Genomic DNA, 20362 nt, shown 5'->3' with positions numbered 1-20362 from the left:
AGAAGTTCATGGCACCACTTCCCACGTGACCCCACCCAGGAAAGACAGCTAAGTCTTTGGTGTCTTCTTGAGGTCACCAAATTCTAGCTGAATGTCTGTCACGGGGGGAGCCATTCCTCCCATAAAGATACTTATGGGAGGGGGAGGGTCATGTTTTTTACCTGTACCCCGGGAAAAATACCAGGGCCCTCATTCACACTAAATTGTAAGTAGTAGTTATTCTTTCCAAGGGTGTATCTGTTTTAAGTAATGATGTATGTAAAAATGCTTAGCCATAGAACTCACCTCAGGTGTTCTTTATTTTGAATTATGTTACCCATATTCTGTAAATGTCAACTTTTTTTTCTCATTTTATTTATTTTTGTAAGACAGAGTGAGAGAGGCAGAACATGAGCAGGGGAGGGGCAGAGAGAGAAGGAGACACAGAATCCAAAGCAGACTCCAGGCTCACACTGTCAGCACAGAGCCCGATGCAGGGCTCAAACCCATGAACCGTTAGATCATGACTTATGCCAAAGTTGAACACTTAACCAACGGAGCCACCTAGGTGCCCCTGTCCAGGTTTTTCTTAGTAAAATAGCATAAACATCTTTTAACCATTATGATTTGGTCTTTTAACCAATACCATGAGTTAGCCATTATGATTTCACCAGAGCATTTTTCACATGGAATGGACTAGGTGCTTCAAGAATTATAGGTCATAGGATGATAAATTCTGGCTATTTATTTGATTAGTTCTTGACAGCAATTCCACTTAGGAAGAAGTACACAGTGGAAAAAAATCACTAACACGTAGATGGAAGCTTTGTGATAAGTCAGAAAAGAAAAACATTAATACAAAATTAGCTTAAATAATTTGTTAATCGTCCCCATAGCTACAACTATACTAAGTCATTTTTCGGAAACTTTGTGGGACAACCAGGTACTATCTTTTTGATAGATTTGTTGATTTATAGAAATGGAATCACAGAGAATCAAAATATATGCGTACTTATACAAAGATTAGATATCTTGGCTAGGTACACTAAGGGTTGAAAACCAGATTCAAACCTGTATTTATATATCTTGTCACCACAAGAAAAAAGAAAAGTGAAGTACCTAAATCCAGAAGTAAACTCTGTTATATAAAGAGGTTCTTCTATATCCAAACCAAGTTGTATGTCAAATTCTACGGTATTTTAGCTGCTGCCAACACACTGGCCAGATAAAGGGAAGTTTAAAGATTTTTTAAGTGTTCCTATCTATCAGAAAAATCGTAGTCTTGATCCAAAGAAATAGTGTATGTTAAAAGTCAAATTTAATTAAGGCTTACTGTTCGCTTAAACTGCATATGCTTTGGTAATTCTTTATTCATTTCCAGAAGTTGCTGAAATTCATTCCTCAAAGCTTTGAGTTTTTCTCTCTTCCCAGCTTTTATTTCTTCCACTTCTTTCATTAACTTATCATGTTCTCTTTTTCTTCTAGCATTCTCAATACTGAAAACAGAAATTTAAAAGGATAGTAAGATCCAGAAACAGCATAAGAGGAATCAGGACTCAATAATTTGGAAATTCCATTGGCTTGGTCAACTTCTATAAAATGTTGTTTTGCAACAGCTCAAGGCTAGTATTTATCAAAAATTCTCATACCTATAGGCTTTGGGATCTTCAATATCTTCTGGAATTGGCTCTGCTTCAATTCCAAACTGTAGAAAGGGGAGAAACGGTTAACACTTTTAAATTGCATATTTCTCTTAAAATATCTAACAGGAAGTAAACTGAGCTTTTTCCCCCCTCTGCCAATTTCTAATAATTATAGGCTTGCAAGGTACTTTCACAGGAAATAATCCAGGGAAAACTAGGGGGAAAATTGTAGTTGACTAAATTTATTTGTTTCTGCTTTATTTAAAGAGGTACATAGAAAAAGTCTTAAAACCTAATATGCATGCAAAATGTTAATATCACCATAATTCCCCTTCAAAATGTGAATTACTAATATCATGTGTTATTAACAAAGGATACATGCAAAATTTCCTAGGTCATTTATTTTAAAATGCTATTTTTTTAGCATATCCCCTTTTATATATGCTTAATTCTCCCCCCAATACCTTATGTGTATACAGGAAGGTTTTAAAATATATTTTTTAGGGGCAACAGGGTGGCTCAGTTGGTTAAGTATCTGACTTTTAATTTTGGGGTTTTTAAAAATTTTTTTTAACTTTTATTCATTTTTGAGACAGAGAGAGACAGAGCATGAACAGGGGAGGGTCAGCGAGAGGGAGACACAGAATCTGAAACAGGCTCCAGGCTCTGAGCTGTCAGCACAGAGCCTGACGCGGGGCTCGAACTCACAGACCGCGAGATCATGACCTGAGCCAAAGTCGGCCGCTTAACCGACTGAGCCACCCAGGCGCCCCTCTGACTTTTAATTTTGACTGGGGTCATGATCTAACAGCTCATGGGATTGAGCCCCACATCAGGCTCTGCATTGCCAGCATGGAACCTGCTTGGGATTCTCTCTCTCTCTCTCTCTCTCTCTCTCTCTCTCTCTCTGCCTCTCCCATGCTCATACCCTCTGTCTCTCAAAATAAAATAAACTAAAAATATTTTTAATTAAAATTTTTTGAGTATAATTGACATGTAGTTTTTTTTAAACTTTAAGCATTTCAATTTATCTTGTTTAAAAAAGACATGCAGTGAGAAAGGCACAGAATATAGTTCCCCTCTCTGAGAAAGAGGAAATCAGAAATATGAATCCCCTTTTAGAAAGGACAGTAATTTAAATTAAGGGAACTATGAAATAAATCACTTAAAATTACTTTGTTTATTCAGATACTATGCTATGCCATAAAATTTAAGAAAAAAGAATTATAATCCAGTGAACCAAACCGAATCTTAGGTTGCTAGATAATCAGTTCTTAAATAAAATTGAATTTGTGCTCTATTCTTTTTCATAAGATAGGTCTCTCTTTTGCCGTCCTTCATTGTAAAGAAATAAGGACTCTCTTTTGGCCAAGTTGTTTTATTACAGTACTAGTCTTTATACATATATGTAAATCTACATACTTTTGTGTAAGATAAAGTTTAGAACTTTTTTTTTAGGTTTATTTGAGAGAGAGAGAGAGAGAGAGAGAGAGAGAGAAATACATGCACTCCTAGAACACCCAGGCAATCCTAGAATTTTTTTTTTAAGATTTTATTTTTAAGTTATCTCTGTATCCAAGGTTGGGCTTCAACTCACAACCCCAGGATCAAGAGTCACATGCTCTACTGACTGAGCCAGCCAGATGCCCCAAGGTTTAGGACTTTAGAAGAAGTCATAAGACATAACCAATGCAAGAGACAGTGATGGCTTATACATTGTAGTTACTGTTAATCACATACTTGATAGAACATACTTGATTCTATACTTGATAGAATTGTATTTTTTAATTCTTCTATTGCCCAGAGAAAAGCCCCTTGGTTCTCCATTAACAGTGTGATTTCCTAGATTTGATACTGATATTCAGCCGTCTCCTGGCCTCAGCTGCTTGCAGTAAATTTGAATTAAAGAGTTACTTTCAACAGTGCCCAAATATATGCCAATTGTTCTCAATTGTGGCTACACCTTAGAATCCTGGGGGTTGGGGGAAGGGAGAAGATATTTTACAAAATACTGATACATGGGCCTCCCTTTCAGATATTCTGATTTATTTGCTCTTGGAGGGGGCGCAGGCATCTGTACTTTCAAGCATTTCCCAGCTGGTTCTAAAGTAAGAATCTCAGACACATGCAGAACTTAGACCTCTATTGATTCAGTTCTTTCTGATTTTGCCTTCTTGAAAGCAGATTCTGCCAATGACATAAGAAACACTGACTGAAGTCACAAATAAAAGGATGCCAATATACATATGTAGAATGGATTTTTTCTACTCAATATAGATTTCCATAGAGAGAGCTGGCATTAGATAGAAAGATAAAGATTTTCTTGTTCATACACTTTCCCTTCTGTAATTCTTCTTCCTAAGCTGGATGTCTTTTGACAGCAGTCTATTCTCCAAATTTTGCTTCCATGAATAAAAATGAAAATTCACCTGCTCAAATCTTCCCTACCTTTTTTGTATGTTATCTTGAAGTTGGTTACCTGTTAAAATTCCTAAGAACACATTGACATCCCATTTAATTATGGTCTTTCCAATACAATTCCTTATTCTTTAGGAGCAATTCTAATTGTTATTAGTGATTTTATCCAAAGGAACCACTTTGATAATAGAAAATTCAGGTCCTGTGGTAGGGCAAACAGATTTAATTTGGGGATCTAAACCCTCAATCTTCATTACAAAACCAATGATACATTCTGCCTAAGGACAGAATAATTTAACTGAATCTTTGGTCATGATCCACATTGTCATATTCTAATGACAAAGACTAATATTTTTACAACCCTTTCAAACACACAAATTATGGTATACATCCCATGTATGCCCCTTCAACAAGTGAATAAGTTAAAAGCAAAATCTATATCTGCAAAATTGTACATTTTGAAAACAAAGAAATTTTGATCAAGAAAGTGATTGATATAGAAAAATTAACTCAGTCTTTTTAATTTGGAGAATTCTATACCTTTAGTGTTATAGGGAAATTCAATGACTAACATTTAATAGAAGCAACAGAAAGTCAAAATTTTAATACTGATAGGAAGGTATCAGTATAAGGTAAAAGTGTCTAAAGAGTTTTGGGGTTTTTTTTAATGTTTATTTATTTTTGAGAGAGAGAGAAAGAGTGTAAGGGGGGAGGGGCAGAGACAGAGAGAGACACACAGAATCTGAAGCAGGCTCCGGGCTCTGAGCTGTCAGCACAGAGCCCAACACGGAGCTCGAATCCATGAACCACAAGATCATGACCTGGGCCAAAATCAGACGCTCAACCGACTGAGCCACTGAGGTGCCCCAAGACTTTTCAGTTTTTAAAGAATGAGTAATTTAACATTACTATTTTAAAATATTTTTTATCATTGTTATTAGTTGCATACCCTTGGAGATGGCACTTTGGCTTTAATGGTTTTCATTAGTTCAAATTCAGAAAAAATGGTGAAAACAAAGATATTACTATCTGCTCCAGTGGTCACCAAGAAACGGTCATCAAAACTAGTAGATATGCCTTTAACACATCCATAATTATTGTCATGCAGATTGAAATGCCAGTAGTCCACCATATTTGTCAACGAAGGATTATTCTGACTTAGGATATAGACTCGAATTGCTCCATTTTGCATTCCACAGAACATGAGATCTTGGTTAATGCTATGAAACATAAATTGTTCATATTAATTAGGTATATAATTTTATACTTTTTTTAACATTTATTTATTTTTGAGAAAGAGCATGAGCAGGGGAGGGGCAGAAAGAGAAGGAGACACAGAATCTGAAGCAGGCTTCAGGTGCTGTGCTGTCAGCACAGAACCCAATGCAGGGCTCAAACTCATGGACCCGAGAACATGACCTGAGCAGAAGTTGGTCGCTCAACCAACTGAGCCACCCAGGCACCCCAGATATATAATTTTAAATTAATGACACATGACTGAATTTTAATAACAAAGATGTTATGGACTTCATTGTGCACCCCCACTGTACATATCTTTAAGCCCTAACAAACTACTGCAAAAGAACAGAGGGGAAAAAGCCAATTTGAAATTTAGAGCTATTATATTTGATCTTCAAAAGAATGACTAGCATAAATGCTTAATTCTCAATTATTAAAGGACTAAGGATTCAAGTTGTGATTTCTGCAGGATCACTGTAACACTGAACCTTCCTTATCTGACCATGCAGGAGAATCCTAAGTAACAGAAAGTAAGTCCATACAAACCTATTGTGTGATAAACAGAAATTCTGACAGAATATTTGACAGAGGGACTTGAAATAGTGTTTCCTGACTCGCTTTGATTCTATTTATTCATTCAGTTTATTTAACTATAAAATGTTTGGGGCACTTGGGTGGCTCAGTCGGGTAAGCGTCCAACTTCAACTCAGGTCATGATCTCATGGTACATGAGTTCAAGCCCCACATCAGGCTCTGTGCTGATAGCTCAGAGCTTGGAACCTGCTTCAGACTCTTTGTCTCCCTCTCTCTCTCCTCCCTCTCTCTCTTTCTCTCTCTCTCTCAAAAATAAATAAACACTAAATTTTTTAAAAAAGAAAATATTTGAGTGCCCCTCCATTCGGACACATCTTTAAAAATGAACAATATTCATAATGGACAACAACAGAGACAGAAATGAGGTTTTTTTTAAGCTTTCTGAAATTTTGTTCACCTGAAAGTGATAGTATAGATGGGATTATCCTCTGTATCTTCAAGAAAACGAAAATCAAAAGGTTCATCCTTCTTTTCTGTGCCATTGATACTTTTCTCATATGGGGGGAACTCACAGTGATATAGAAAACCAGAATCATAGCCACCCTGGAAAATAGATAAATAACATTGAAGGTAGTACTTGAATATAAGATACAAATGACCACACAAGGATTTTTTTATTCTTCAAATTTTAAAACCAAAAATAGATGTCTTAACACATCTATTTTTATATGACTTCTATTATTATAGATAGGTTTTATAAAGTAACTCATTGTCCATTTATATGGAACTATATGATTATGCAATAATAAAACACCTTACAATAATTTGCTTCCATTTAAAAGTCAATACAAGGAAGATATCACTTCTGACTACCTACTGAGTTACATTTTATTTCAAGTATTATTCTGCACATACAGTATTTAATACAGTTTTGTAGGTCATGCTGTTCAGAGCTAGTTTTGAGTCTAGGGCATTGCTCTTCTCCCTGAAGCAATTACCAGCTCTGAAAGTGCCATCTGAGAGGCTTTGAAATTCAGCAATCTGTTGTCTCATGGGTTTAGGGAGAGGGAAAGAATTCCCAAGGTCATCCAAGGAGAAGGAGCCACTGTAAACATACCTTCCCTGGGGCTTTCCATTGCAACCCTAGAACACTACACCCTACAAGTATGAGTCATCTCAGTCACTGACTATATGAACATGATCTAGGATTTCTAGCTGCTTTCCAGAACAAAAATAAATTCCCAGGAGACAATGGCAATATACAGATTCTCAAGCTAATGCTACAGCTTTTCATATACAAGGTCAATTTTTCAATTAAAAAGAACACCCTATGCATACTTGTTAAGACAAGACTTGATTGAAAATCAAAAGAACAAACAGATCAAAGAAAAAATCATGAGAGGTGTTTATAAAATGGATTTCAAGAAACCAAGATTAATATATTTAAGGAATTTGAAGGCACTATGAAAAAGGTAAGAAGTCACCTGGAATCTGTAAAGAAAGTGAATAATGGAAAAAATAAAATTGTAGGACTGAAAAATAAAATGACAAAAATTCAATAGATTAGTTTGAAAGCAACTAGACACAGCTAGAATTATGAATCTGGAAGAGAGATCAGATAAAGCAGTCAGACCAAAGCAGGAGAAAGAAAAGAAGGATGACAAATACCAAAAGCAAGGGCAGCGTGTGTGTAAAATATCTATGGGTCACAGTGATAAGGGTTAATGTACATAGAACTGGAATCCCAGAAGAAACAAGGACAAAGATGGGCCAGAAGCAATATTGTGGTACATAATGGCTGAAGATTTTCAAAAACTGAGTGAAACTACATTGGGATTCAAGAAACACTATGAACACAAGCAAGAGAAATATGAAGAAATTATACCTTTTAACACAAAATCTTTTTTTTTCAACGTTTTTTTTTTGTTTTTTTTTTGGGGGGGGACAGAGAGAGACAGAGCATGAACGGGGGAGGGGCAGAGAGAGAGGGAGACACAGAATCGGAAACAGGCTCCAGGCTCCGAGCCATCAGCCCAGAGCCTGACGCGGGGCTCGAACTCACGGACCGTGAGATCGTGACCTGGCTGAAGTCGGACGCTTAACCGACTGCGCCACCCAGGCGCCCCTTAACACAAAATCTTAAAAGCAACCAAGGAAAAAGACACATCAGGTTTTGAAGAAACAACAATAAAAAGATGCAGCTGGCAGAATTGAGGACAAAAGATTAAAAGACATCAAAGTTTGCAAAGAAAATATCCAGCAAAAATATGATTTTTTTAAAAAGGCAAAATGAAGATACCCCAAGACCCCCCAAAAAGCTCCCAAAACTGAGAGAATGTGTTACCAGCAGACCTACACTAAATACACATACATTTTTAGGCAGAATCTTCTGCAACTACAAAGATATAGAAAGGAATTAACAGTAAGAAAAAGGACAAACCAAAATGATATCAACAACAACAAAAATAGCAAAATACCTTTTAGGAATACAAATTATATATATATAAAGAAAATATATGGCAATGGAGAGGGGGAGGATACATGGCATTAAAGTACTCTATGATCTTTTTCTCTGTAATTAGAAGAGTAAATTTATGTCAAACTATATGAAGTTAAAGGTACATAATATAATCTTTAGGATCACCTCTAAAAGAGGGAGTGGAAAGGAAAGAAAAATTTCAAGTTAGGTGGTAGAGCATGTTTATGTGCTGCTAAGAACTGAGTAAACAGAGGGAAGTGGATAATACAGGAGACTAGGTGGTTTATTGTAGAACAAAATACTGGAGGATGTGAGAGGGGTGGGATCAAAGGGCCTTTGGGGAAAGTGTCCTTGGACAATTGCAGGAGACTATTCATCAACTCTAAGAGTGGACAAAAGCAGACAAGACTCGTATGGATCCCCATAGATGTTAGATTTGTTTGAGACAAGACAAGGAAAATTTTTTTTTCTCATATTTGTTAAATAACACTTTTTGCATGTTTCCAGGACACTAGAACTCTACTACACTGTATTACAGTTCTTTCTATGCCTCTCTCCCTCGTGATACGAAGTTCTTTCTATGCCTCTCTCCCTCCTGAAGTCAGGAACCATGTCTTATTTATCCCTTACCCTAGAACCCCACACAATTATAGTCATCAACAACTGTTTCATAAAACAAAGACAAAGTATAAAGGCACTAATAAGTGGAGTCCTAGGTGCCTCCATCACTACTTTCTATTCTTCTTGCTGCTTGTCTCCTTAGAAGTTTCTAACAAAGATGCATTTCTAGGAAAAGTTGAACAGGGGAGAAGTTAATGCTCGTTACTTCTTGTAGCAACAATCCTTGGCTAGTCAGCATCCTGGGACACTGGGATCTGGGACAAACTATGAATTAGTGATAGTCTTTCACATATGGGATGTTGTGGGTTCAATCCTAGAATACTTTAATGAAATTAATATTGCAATAAAGTGAGTCAAATGATTTTTTTTGTTCCCTGGTACATATAAAAATTATGTTTACACTATAGCATAGACTATTAAGTGTGTAATAGCATTATGTCTAACAGTGTACATACCTTAAATTTAAAAATACTTTATTGCCCAAAATTTCCAACCATAATCTGAGCTTTTGGAAAGTCTTAATCTTTTTGCTGGTGGGGTCCTGCCTTGATGTTGATGGCTGCTGACTGATCAAGGTGGTGGCTGCTGAAAGTTGGGGTAGCTGCGGAATTTCTTAAAATAAGACAGTAGTCAAGTTTGCTGCATCAACTGATTTTTCCTTTCATGAATTTCTCTGTAGCATGCAATGTTGTTAATATTTTACTCACAGTAGAACTTCTTTCAAAATTGGAGTCAATCCCCTCAAACCCTGCTAATTAGTAACTAAGTTTATGTCATATTCTAAATATTTTGCTGCCATTTCAACAGTCTTTATAGCATCTTCACCGGCGGGGGGAGGGGGGGGGATTCCATCTCACTTTCTTTGCTCATCCATAAAAAGCAACTGCTCATTTGTTAAAGTTGTATCATGAGATGGTAGACATTCAGTCACATCTTTAGGCTCTACTCAGAGTTCTAGTTCTCTTGCTGCTTCCACCACATCTTCAGTTACTTCCTCCACTCAAGTCTTGAACCCTCAAAGTCATCCATAAGGGTTGGAATCAACTTCTTCCAAGAATTCCTGCTAATGTCGATATTTTGACCTATTCCCATGAATCTAGAATGGTAAATCCTTTCCAGAAGGTTTTCAGTTGGTTTTGCCCAGATCCATTAGAGGAATCACTCTCTATGGCAGTTATAGCCTTACAAAATATATTTCTTAAATAATAAGACTTGAAAGTCTATTTTACTCTTTGATCCACAGGCTACAAAATGGATGTTGTGCTAGGAGGCATAAAAACAACATTAATCTCATCATAGGTCTCTAGGAACCATGGGTAACCAGCTATGTTGTCAATGAACAATAATATTTTAAAAGGAATCTTCTTTTTTTCTGAACAGGTCTCCCAGCTTTGTTGTTCCATTTATAGTGCACAGGCAGTAGGGATTTAGCACAATTCTTAAGGGCCCTAGGATATTCGGAATGGTAAATGAGCACTGGCTTCAAATTTAAGTCACCAGCTGCATTAGCCCCTAACAAAAGGGTCAACCTATTCTTTGAAGCCAGGAATTGACATATCCTTTATGAAAGTCCTAGATGACATCATCCAGTAGAAGGTTGTTTCGTCTACATTGAAAATCTATTGTGGGTGCACCTAGGTGGCTGACTGAGCATCTGACTTTGGCTCCAGTCATCTCATGGTTCATGAATTTGAGCCCTATGTCTGGCTCTGTGTGGACAGCTCGGAGCCTGGAGCCTAGTTCAGATTCTGTGTCCCCTCTCTATCTGCCCCTCCCCCATTTGCACTCTGTCTCTCTCTCAAAAATAAATAAACATTTTAAAAAATTTTAAGAAAATCTATTGTTCAGTGTAGCCACCTTCATGACTGATCTTTTTTTTTTAATGTTTATTGATTTTTGACAGAGAGAGAGAGACAGAGCATGAGCGGGGGAGGGGCAGAGAGAGAGGGAGACCACAGATTCTGAGGCAGGCTCCAGGCTCTGAGCTGTCAGCACAGAGCCCGACGCGGGGCTCGAACTCACAGACCGCGAGATCATGACCAGAGCCAAAGTCAGACGCTCAACCAACAACCACCCAGGCACCCCATGACTAATCTTAGCTAGATCCTCTGGATAACTTGCTGCAGCTTCTCCATCAGCACCTGCTGCTGTACCTCACACTTCTCTATTATGGAGATGGCTTCTTTCCTTCTTTGCTTAAACTTCATGGACCAACCCCTGCTAACTTCAAACTTTTCTTCTGAAGCTTCCTCACCTCTCCCAGAATTGGAGAGAGTTAGGGCGTTGCTCTGCATTAGGCTTTGGCTGAAGAGAATGTTGTGGCTGGTTTTATCTTCCATCCAGGCCACTGAAATTTTCTCCATATCAGCAATAAGGCTATTTTGCTTTCTCGGTATTTGTGTGTTTACTGGAATAGCACTTTTAATTTCTTTCAAGAACTTCTCCTTTGGAGGGCATCTGGCTGGTTAGGAGATAGAGCATGTGACTATTGATCTCAGGGTAATGAGTTCAAACCCCATGTTGGGCATGGAGCCTACTAAAAAAAAAAACCTTTTCCTTTGCATTAACATCTTGGCCTACTATTTGGCACAAGAGACCTAGCTTTTGGCCTGCCTTGGCTTTTGACATGCGTTTCTCACTAAGCTTAATCATTTCTTGTTTCTGATTTAAAGTGAGAAACATGTGACTCTTCCTTTCAAGTGAACAATTAGAAGCTATTGTAGGGTTATTAATTGGCCTAATTTAAATATTCTTGTATCTCTGGGAAGGCCCAAGGAGAGGGAGAGAGATGGAGGAATGACTAGTTAGTGGAGCAGTGAAAACACACACAATATTTATCGTTAGGTTTGCTGTCTTATATGGGTGTGGTTCATGGCTCCCCAAAACAATTTCAATAGTAACAAAGATCAATGATCACAGATCACCATAACAATAATAATGAGAAAGTTTGGAATATCGCAAGAATTACCAAAATGTGACACACAGACATGAAGTGAGCCAATGTTGTAGAAATAATGATGCTGATTAGCTTGCTCAACACAGGATGGCCACAAACCTTCAATTTGTGACAATCACAGTATGTGTGAAGTATAATAAAATCGTGTCAATTATTAGTCTTTTTGTTAATGGAGCTGAAGTTTGTGACAAATTTATAATGAAGGAAATCTTGTTTTGCAATCAATTGTTTCATGATAGTAGAAAATATATAATTAGAGAATGTAATTATCACAACTTTGTGACAGTCCTCTGTCTTTGACTCTCTGATATCTATTTTTCTCTTCTTCCATATTAGCCAAGTTCCAATTTTGTTCAGGGTGACAATGTGACCATCTAAAAATAGTCATCTTCCCAGACTTCCACGTGGCCACACAGCATAGCTGCAGATAACAAAATGCAAACAAAACTCTGCAGGATAGTGTGGCCATTATTTTCAAAATGTCAATTAGTTTCAAATTAAAGAAACAATAGAAACAGCCAGAAGACTCTTTAGCCCTTTGCCCTTCCTTCTACCTTTAATTCTTCTTCTCTTTGACCCCCTGAAATATGAATGATCATTATAGACGATAGCAGATATTATAAGCAGCATAAAATATATTAAGATGACACAAAAACTGTAAGTAACATTCATTCATCAAAATTCACAACTTATTCAATAGTAGTTAACAAATGGTCTCACCATAAGAGAAAGTAAGAATGGCCTGGAAATTCATGATCAGAAACTATTTAATCAAAATTATGTATTACATTATTACTCACCAAAGAAACCCAGAACTTCCCTGGCTCAGAGTAAAATCCACAGAGGATGCGACAGGGGGTTGATGGAATAAAGATTTCGGGTAATGGCTCCTCTTCCTCTCTTTCCTCCTCCTCCTCCACCTGGAATTCCTTTTCTCCATCTTCTTTCATCTCTGCTGCTAGCTGCTTCCTCCTTTCTTCCTTCTCCTTCTCCTTCAACTCCTTTTGTTTCTTTCTCTTTTCTATTTCTATTAATCTCTTTTGCAAGAGACATTAAGATAAAAAACTGTAAATCATTCATTCATTTACAGTAATGGGATGAAAAAGAAAGTGGAAGGAAGAACTCACAGCTCTGATGTAACAAATAGTGTCATTTAAAAATAAATCAATTTGGGGGTATATCTTTAAACTTTTCAAATCATTTCTGTATTACCTGCTTCGATCCTAGTTTTATAGAAATTATTTTCTTTTTTCCTAATAGAGAAACTAAATACATTTTCTTTCAGAGTCCATCTCCATCAACCCATGAACTAGGTAGACCAAAATAACCATGGAGGAAAGGTGTTTCTATTTTAGTAGGTACTAAAATAGTAATAGCAAAACTGTGAGTTAGGCCTTCCACATCTATCAAATGGTGATTTCAAAAGTCACCTAACACTAGCATCCCTACCTCCCATCTTTTATTCTTTTTATCCCTCAGAATTACTTCCTAATTTATATGATTTCATCACATCAATCTCCTCCTCAAAATCTCACAATGGGAGGAGGGACTGAAAAGCTTCTGCAAAACAAAAGAGGTGGAGACACAGTAATGAAGGGAACCTCCAATCCCAAATGCCATAAACTGCAGTGGAAAGGGATACTACTGAGACATCCTGAGCAGAATCATCTGCCCTGGAACACAGGGGAAAAAAGCCAAGGTTTAAAAGAACAACTAGTATGTAAAAGAACCAGCCCTAAAACCCTCCCAAACTAAAGGGAGCTGCTGGAACTCTCTCTGGGTTAGAAGGGCTGACAAGCACCCCAGTTTATGCTCCCCCTCCACCATGACAGTGTCAATGGGATGAGAGGGTCTGAGCACCCTAACCAGCCTACCACATCAGTGAGCCTCAGACACCTGACCCCAGCAATCCCACCAAGGAGGCTCTAGGGCGGTATATACCAGGACACCCCTTGATAGCACTCAGTACAGCTTCAGCTGTTGCACCAAGGTGACACAGGTGCGAAGCATCCCTGAACACTCCAGGTCCATACCCACTTTGGCTTCAGCTTGCTAGGCACCATCAACACAGAGTAGCCTAGGACCTCCTGGCTGATGTCTGTTTGGCCCAGCTGTCCCACCAGGGTGCCCCCTGTACAGAGCATCCCAGGACACATTGGACTCCACCAGCCTTGGTTTCCATTGCCCCACAATGGCACCCCCTTTGCTGCACACTCAGGGACCCTCCAGTTTATACCTACTTCACCTTCAGTTGTCCTGCCAGGGCATCCTCAGGATGGAACACTCCTAAATAACCTGGCTTGCACACATTTCTGCTTCAGCTGTCCTGCCTAGGTGCCTTCTGTATGGAAGGTCCAGCCCCCCACTCACCCTCCCTTAGCTTGCATCCACTTCAGTTTTATCTGACCTGCCAGGGCATCCCTGAAAAGAATCCCCTTGGACACACTGGCTTGTGCTGGCCTGGGTTTATCACCCCATCAGGGCACCCCCTGCAATGAGCACTGCAGGACGCTCCAGCTTGTACCAACTTCAGCTTCAGCTGTCCTGCCAGGGCACCTCTGCACATAAGGGCCCAGGATCCTTCAAACTTGCACCCACTTCAGCTTTAGTTGTCCTGTCAGGGTGTCTACTATATGGAGACCCCTAGGACCTCCCACTTGCACTCACTTCAGCTATGGTCATCTCACCAGGTCAGTCACAGCATGGAATGCCTGCAACCCCCAGCCTACACCAACAACAGCTCCTGCCAGCCAGCAGAAGTCGCCAAGCATACACAGGGGATGACCAGACACAAGACCATTTCTTCAAATTCAGAGGTAGCTGCTCTGCTAATTCATCAAAATAAACACAGAAGTCAATAACAATGGGGAAACAGGAGTATGTTCCAAAAGAAAGAAAAAGACAAAACCTCAGAATAAGTACTAAGTAAAAAGGAAATAAGCAATATGCCTAACAAAGAGTTTAAAGCAATGATCATAAAGATGCTTACCAGGCTGGAGAAAAGAGTGAAAGAACTCAGTGAAGCCTTCAACCAAGAGATGGAAAATATAAAAAAGAACCAGAGATGAAGAACACAATAACCTAAGTACAAACAAACAAATAAACAACAACAAACACTAGAGGGAATCAAAAGATTAGAATATATAGAAGAATGGATCAGTGATCTGGAAGAGAGGGTAATGGAAAGCACCCAAGCTGAACAGCAAGGGGGAAATAAAAAAAGCAGGATAAGTTAAGAGATCTTTTAGACAACATCAAGCAAACAAATATTTGCATTATGGGGGTCCCAGAAGGAAAAAAAGAGAACGGGGCAGAAAACTCAGTTGAAGGCATACTAGTAAAAACTTCACTCATCTGGAAAAAGATATAGATATCTAGGTTTAGGAAGCACGGAGCGTTCAAAATAAGATGAACCCAAGAATGTCCACACCGTGACATAATAATTAAAATGTCAAAAGTTAAAGATAAAAAAAGAATTTTAAAAATAGCAAGAGAGAAGTATAAAAGGAAAGCACATAAGGCTATTGGTTGGATTTTCAGCAGAAACTTTGCAAGCCAGAAGGGAGTAGCACTACATATTCAAAGTCTTGAAAGGAAAAAAACTACAACCAAGAATACTCTACCTGGCAAGGTTATCATTCAGAATAAAAGGAAAGAGAGTTTCCCAGACAAAAATTAAAGGAGTTTATCATCACTAAATTGGCCTTACAAAAATGCAAAAGGACTTCTTTAAGTATAAAAGAAAAGCCCATAATTAGAAGAAAATTATGAATAAAAATATGTAAAATATGGTAGCCTAAACATAAAATGTGGAGAGAGGGGTATAAAAAATAAGTTTTTTTAGAATGTGTTTGAACTTAAATGACCATCAACTTAATATAAACTGCTATATACTTAGGAAGCAATATACAAACCTCATGGTAACTATAAACCTATTCTAAAACAAAACCTATAATAGATACACAAAAAAAGGGGGGGGGGGGGAATAATGACACTACAGAAAGTCAATCACAAAAAAAGAGAGTAAGAAAAGAACTAAGAACTCCAAGAAAAAAAAAAAACAATCAGAAAACGATTAACAAAATGACAATAAGTACATACATATCGATAATTACTTAAATGTAAATTGTCTAAATCCTCCAATAAAAAGGGAGAGGGTGACAAATCAGAAAAAAAGAAAGACTCATCTATATGCTGCCTACAAAAGATTCACTTCAGACCTAAAGAAACAGACTGAGACTGAAAGAATTAAAAAAGATATTCCACTACAAATGGAAGCAGCAAAAAAGCTGGAGTAGGAATACTCATAACAAATAAAATAGACTTTAAACTCTAAAATAAAAACTATAATAACAGACAAAGAAGAGCATTATATAATGATAAAGGGATCACTCCAACAAGTAAATATCTATGTACCCAACATTGGAGTACCTAAATAAACAAAGGAAATATTAATAGATATAAAGGGAGGAACTGACAGTAACACAATAGTAAGGGACTTTAACACTTAATTTACATCAATGAATAGGTCATCCAGGCAGAAAAATCAATGAGGAAATAGTGTCTTTGAATGACATATAAGACCAGATAGACTTAATATATACAGAACATTCCATCCAAGAACAACAGAGTACACATTCTCTTTAAGTGCATGTGGAACATTCTCATTCTCATTAGGCCACAAAATAAGTCTCAATTTAAGAAGACTGAAATCATATCATTCATCTTTTACAATCACAACACTATGAAACTAGAACTCACAATCACAAGAAAAAACCACAAACATGTGGAGGCTAAACATACAACCAGTGAGTCAATGAAGAAATCAAAGAATAAATGAAAAAAAAAATACATGGAGACAAATGAAAATGAAAACACAACTGTCCAAAATCTTTGGGATGCATTGAAAGCAGTTCTAAGAGGGAAATTTATAGCAGCACAGGCCTATCTCAAGAAACAAGAAAAAGTTCAAATAAACTAACTTTACGCATGAAAGAACTAGAAAAGGGACGAAGTCCTAGGTAAATAGAAGGAAGGAAGTAATAAAGCTCAGAGCAGAACAAAATGGCACATAGACCAATGAAAAAGAAGACCAATGAAATCAAGATCTGCTTCTTTCAAGAGACAAACAAAATCGATAAACTTTCAGTCAGACTCATCAGTAATAAAAGAGAAAAGACCCAAATAAATAAAATAACAAAAGGAAAATGTAACAACCAGCACCATAAAAATACAAGAATTATGAAAGAATACTGTGAAAAATTATATACCAAAAAATTGGACAACCTAAAAGAAATGGGTAAATTCCTAGAAACATACAATCTTCCAAAACTGAATACGGAAGAAAGGGAAAATCTGAAGAGACCAATTACTAGTAATAAAATTGAATCAGTAATCAAAAATCTACCAAAAAGCAAAGCCTGCGACCAGATGGATTCATAGGTAAACTCTACCAAACATTTAGAGAAAAGTCAATACCTCTCCCCCTCAAACAGGGAAAGATTCCAAGTATATTCTGAGAGGCCAGCATTACCCTGATACCAAAACCAGATGAAGATCATTTAAAAAAGAAGAAGAAAACTACAGGGAAATATCCCTGATAAACATAGATGCAAAAATCCTCAACAAGATATTAGCAAACCACATTCAACAATATATTAAAGGGATCATTCACCACAATCAAGTAGGATTTATCCTCAAGATGCAAGAATGGGGTAGGAGGACGCTGAGTTCACCCCACCCTGCTGATCACTTAGATTCCACCCACATCAGCCTAATTTACCCAGAAAACTGCCAGAAGACTAGCAGAATGGACTCTCCACAGCCAAGCGCAGACAAGAAGCCCACAGAGAGGGTAGGAAGGGCGGAGAGGCAGTGCATGCTACATGGACTTGCAGGAGGGAACCGGGGCAGTGGAAAGGCAGCCAGCCCACCCTGCAAGGCAGAGCCCCCGAGTCTGGCTTGCAAAAGCAAAGGGGCCAGATGGAGTGTGTTCTGACAGCCAGCAGGACTTAACATCTGGAAGGTTATAAGTTAACAGCACTGCTCGGAGAGTGGGAGGACTGGAGGACAATGGGAGGGAGAGTTGTTGAGCTCCGGAGGACAGAGCTCAGCTTGTCGGGGAACAAAGGCACTGTGAAGCGCCATCTCCCTCACCCATCCCCCAGCCAAAATCCCAAAGGGAACCAGTTCCTGTCATAAACTTGCTTGCACCATGCAAACACCCAACGCTGTGGATCCATCCCTCTGATGGGTCTGCCTCCTTCCCGGTGCTGCAGAGCCCCTCCTGAAGCAGACCACCAAAGGCAAAGTGAGCTGAGCCTGCCCCTCCTGCCCCTGTGCACCTTGCAGATCCACCCTGGCTGATACGCCAGATCCCATTGAAGCAGCCAGCACCACAAGCCTGGCAGTGTGCAAGTAGCCCAGACAGGGGCCACACGACTCCACAGTGAGTCCTGCCCCTCGGAGAGGGGAAGATAAGGTACACACCAGTCTGACTGTGGGCCCAGTGGTGGGCTGGGAGCAGACATCAGGTCTGACTGCGGCCCTACCCACCAACTCAAGTTACTCCAGACAGCACAGGGGAAGAGCCCTGCAGTTCTGCACCACTCCAGGGACTATCCAAAATGACGAAATGGAAGAATTCTCCTCAAAATAAACTCCAGGAAGTAGCGACAGCTAACGAACTGATCAAAAACGAATTAAGAAATACGGCAGAAAATGAATTTAAAGTAATAGTCATAAAATTAATCTCTGGGCTTGAAAAAAGCATAGAGAACAGCAGAGAATCTATTACTACAGAAATCAAGAGACTAAGAAACAGTCAGGAGGACCTAAAAAATGCTAGAAATGACCTGCAAAATAAAATGGAGGTGACCACAGCTCAGATTGAAGAGGCAGAGGAGAGAATAGGGGAATTAGAAGATAAAATTATAGAAAAAGAGGAAGCTGAAAAAAAGAGATAAAAAAATCCAGGAGTGTGAGGGGAGACTTAGAGAACTAAGTGACACAATTAAACGAAATAATATATGTATAATTGGGATTCCAGAGGAGGAAGAGAGAGGGAAAGGTGCTGAAGGTTTACTTGAAGAAATCATAGCTGAGAACTTCCCTGATCTGGGGAAGGAAAAAGGCATTGAAATCCAAGAGGCACAGAGAACTCCCTTCAGATGTAACTTGAATCGATTTTCTATATGACATATCATAGTCAAACCAGCAAAATACAAGGATAAAGAGAAAATTCTGAAAGCAGCTAGGGATAAACATGCTTTAACATATAAAGGGAGACTGATAAGACTCATGACGGATATATCTACTGAAACTTGGCAGGCCAGAAAAGAATGGCAGGAAATCTTCAATGTGATGAACAGAAAAAATATGCAGCCGAGAATCTTTTATCCAGCAAGTCTGTCATTCAAAATAGAAGGAGAGATAAAGGTCTTCCCAAACAAATAAAAACTGAAGGAATTCATCACCACTAAATCAGCCTTACAAGAGATCCTAAGGGGGATCCTGTGAGATGAAGTACCAGAGACATCGTTGCAAGCATGAAACCTTCAGACATCACAATGACTCTAAACCCATATCTTTCTGTAATAACACTGAATGTAAATGGACTAAATGCACCAACCAAAAGACATAGGGTATCAGAATGGATAAAAAACAAGACCCATCTATTTTCGGTCTACAAGAGACTCATTTTAGACCTGAGGACACCTTCAGAATGAAAGTGAGGGGATGGAGAACTATCTATCATGCTACTGAAGTCAAAAGAAAGCTGGAGTAGCCATACTTATATCAGACAAACTAGACTTTAAATTAAAGGCTGTAACAAGAGATGAAGAAGGGCATTATATAATAATCACAGGGTCTATCCATCAGGAAAAGCTAACACTTATAAATGTCTATGTGCCGAATATGGGAGCCCCCAAATATATAAAACAATTATTCACAAACATAAGCAACCTTATTGATAAGAATGTGGTAATTGCAGGGGACTTTAACACTCCACTTACAACAATGGATAGATCATCTAGACAAAGGATCAATAAAGAAACAAGGGCCCTGAATGATACATTGGATCAGATGGACTTAACAGATATATTTAGAACTCTGCATCCCAAAGCAACAGAATATAATTTCTTCTTGAATGCACATGGAACATTCTCTAAGATAGATCACATACTGGGTCACAAAACAGCCCTTCATAAGTATACAAGAATTGAGATCAACCCTGAACACTTTCAGACCACAACGCTATGAAGCTTGAAATCAACCACAAGGAAAAGTCTGGGAAACCTCCAAAATCATGGAAGTTAAAGAACACCCTACTGAAAAATGAATGGGTCTTTTGGGATGAGTACTGGGTGTTGTATGGAAACCAGTCTGACAATAAATTTCATATATTAAAAAAAAAAAAGAATGAATGGGTCAACCAGGCAATTAGAGAAGAAATTTTAAAAATATGGAAACAAATGAAAATCGAAATGCAAT

The 20362-nt window shown here is 38.3% G+C and overlaps 1 protein-coding gene across 3 annotated transcripts in view; it reads right to left on the bottom strand.

Moving 5' to 3' along the window:
• The window catches only part of CFAP44 (cilia and flagella associated protein 44), a 158351-nt gene that overhangs the window by 76728 nt on the left and 61261 nt on the right, over positions 1-20362 (bottom strand). For all 3 annotated transcript variants that reach the window (XR_009262176.1, XM_058731393.1, XM_058731394.1), the window contains 5 exons: positions 12670-12906; positions 6271-6416; positions 4990-5260; positions 1629-1684; positions 1313-1475 (listed from right to left, as the gene is read on the bottom strand). Coding sequence is in view for 2 of the 3 variants with exons in the window: in XM_058731393.1 (XP_058587376.1) it covers positions 1313-1475; positions 1629-1684; positions 4990-5260; positions 6271-6416; positions 12670-12906 (873 nt within the window). In the remaining variant the exon portion in view is untranslated. The remainder of the gene's footprint in view (positions 1-1312; positions 1476-1628; positions 1685-4989; positions 5261-6270; positions 6417-12669; positions 12907-20362) is intronic.

Source organism: Neofelis nebulosa, chromosome 5 (genome assembly GCF_028018385.1).
Source record: "Neofelis nebulosa isolate mNeoNeb1 chromosome 5, mNeoNeb1.pri, whole genome shotgun sequence".
Taxonomy (NCBI): domain Eukaryota; kingdom Metazoa; phylum Chordata; class Mammalia; order Carnivora; family Felidae; genus Neofelis; species Neofelis nebulosa.
This window is presented reverse-complemented; position numbering and strand designations above follow the sequence as displayed.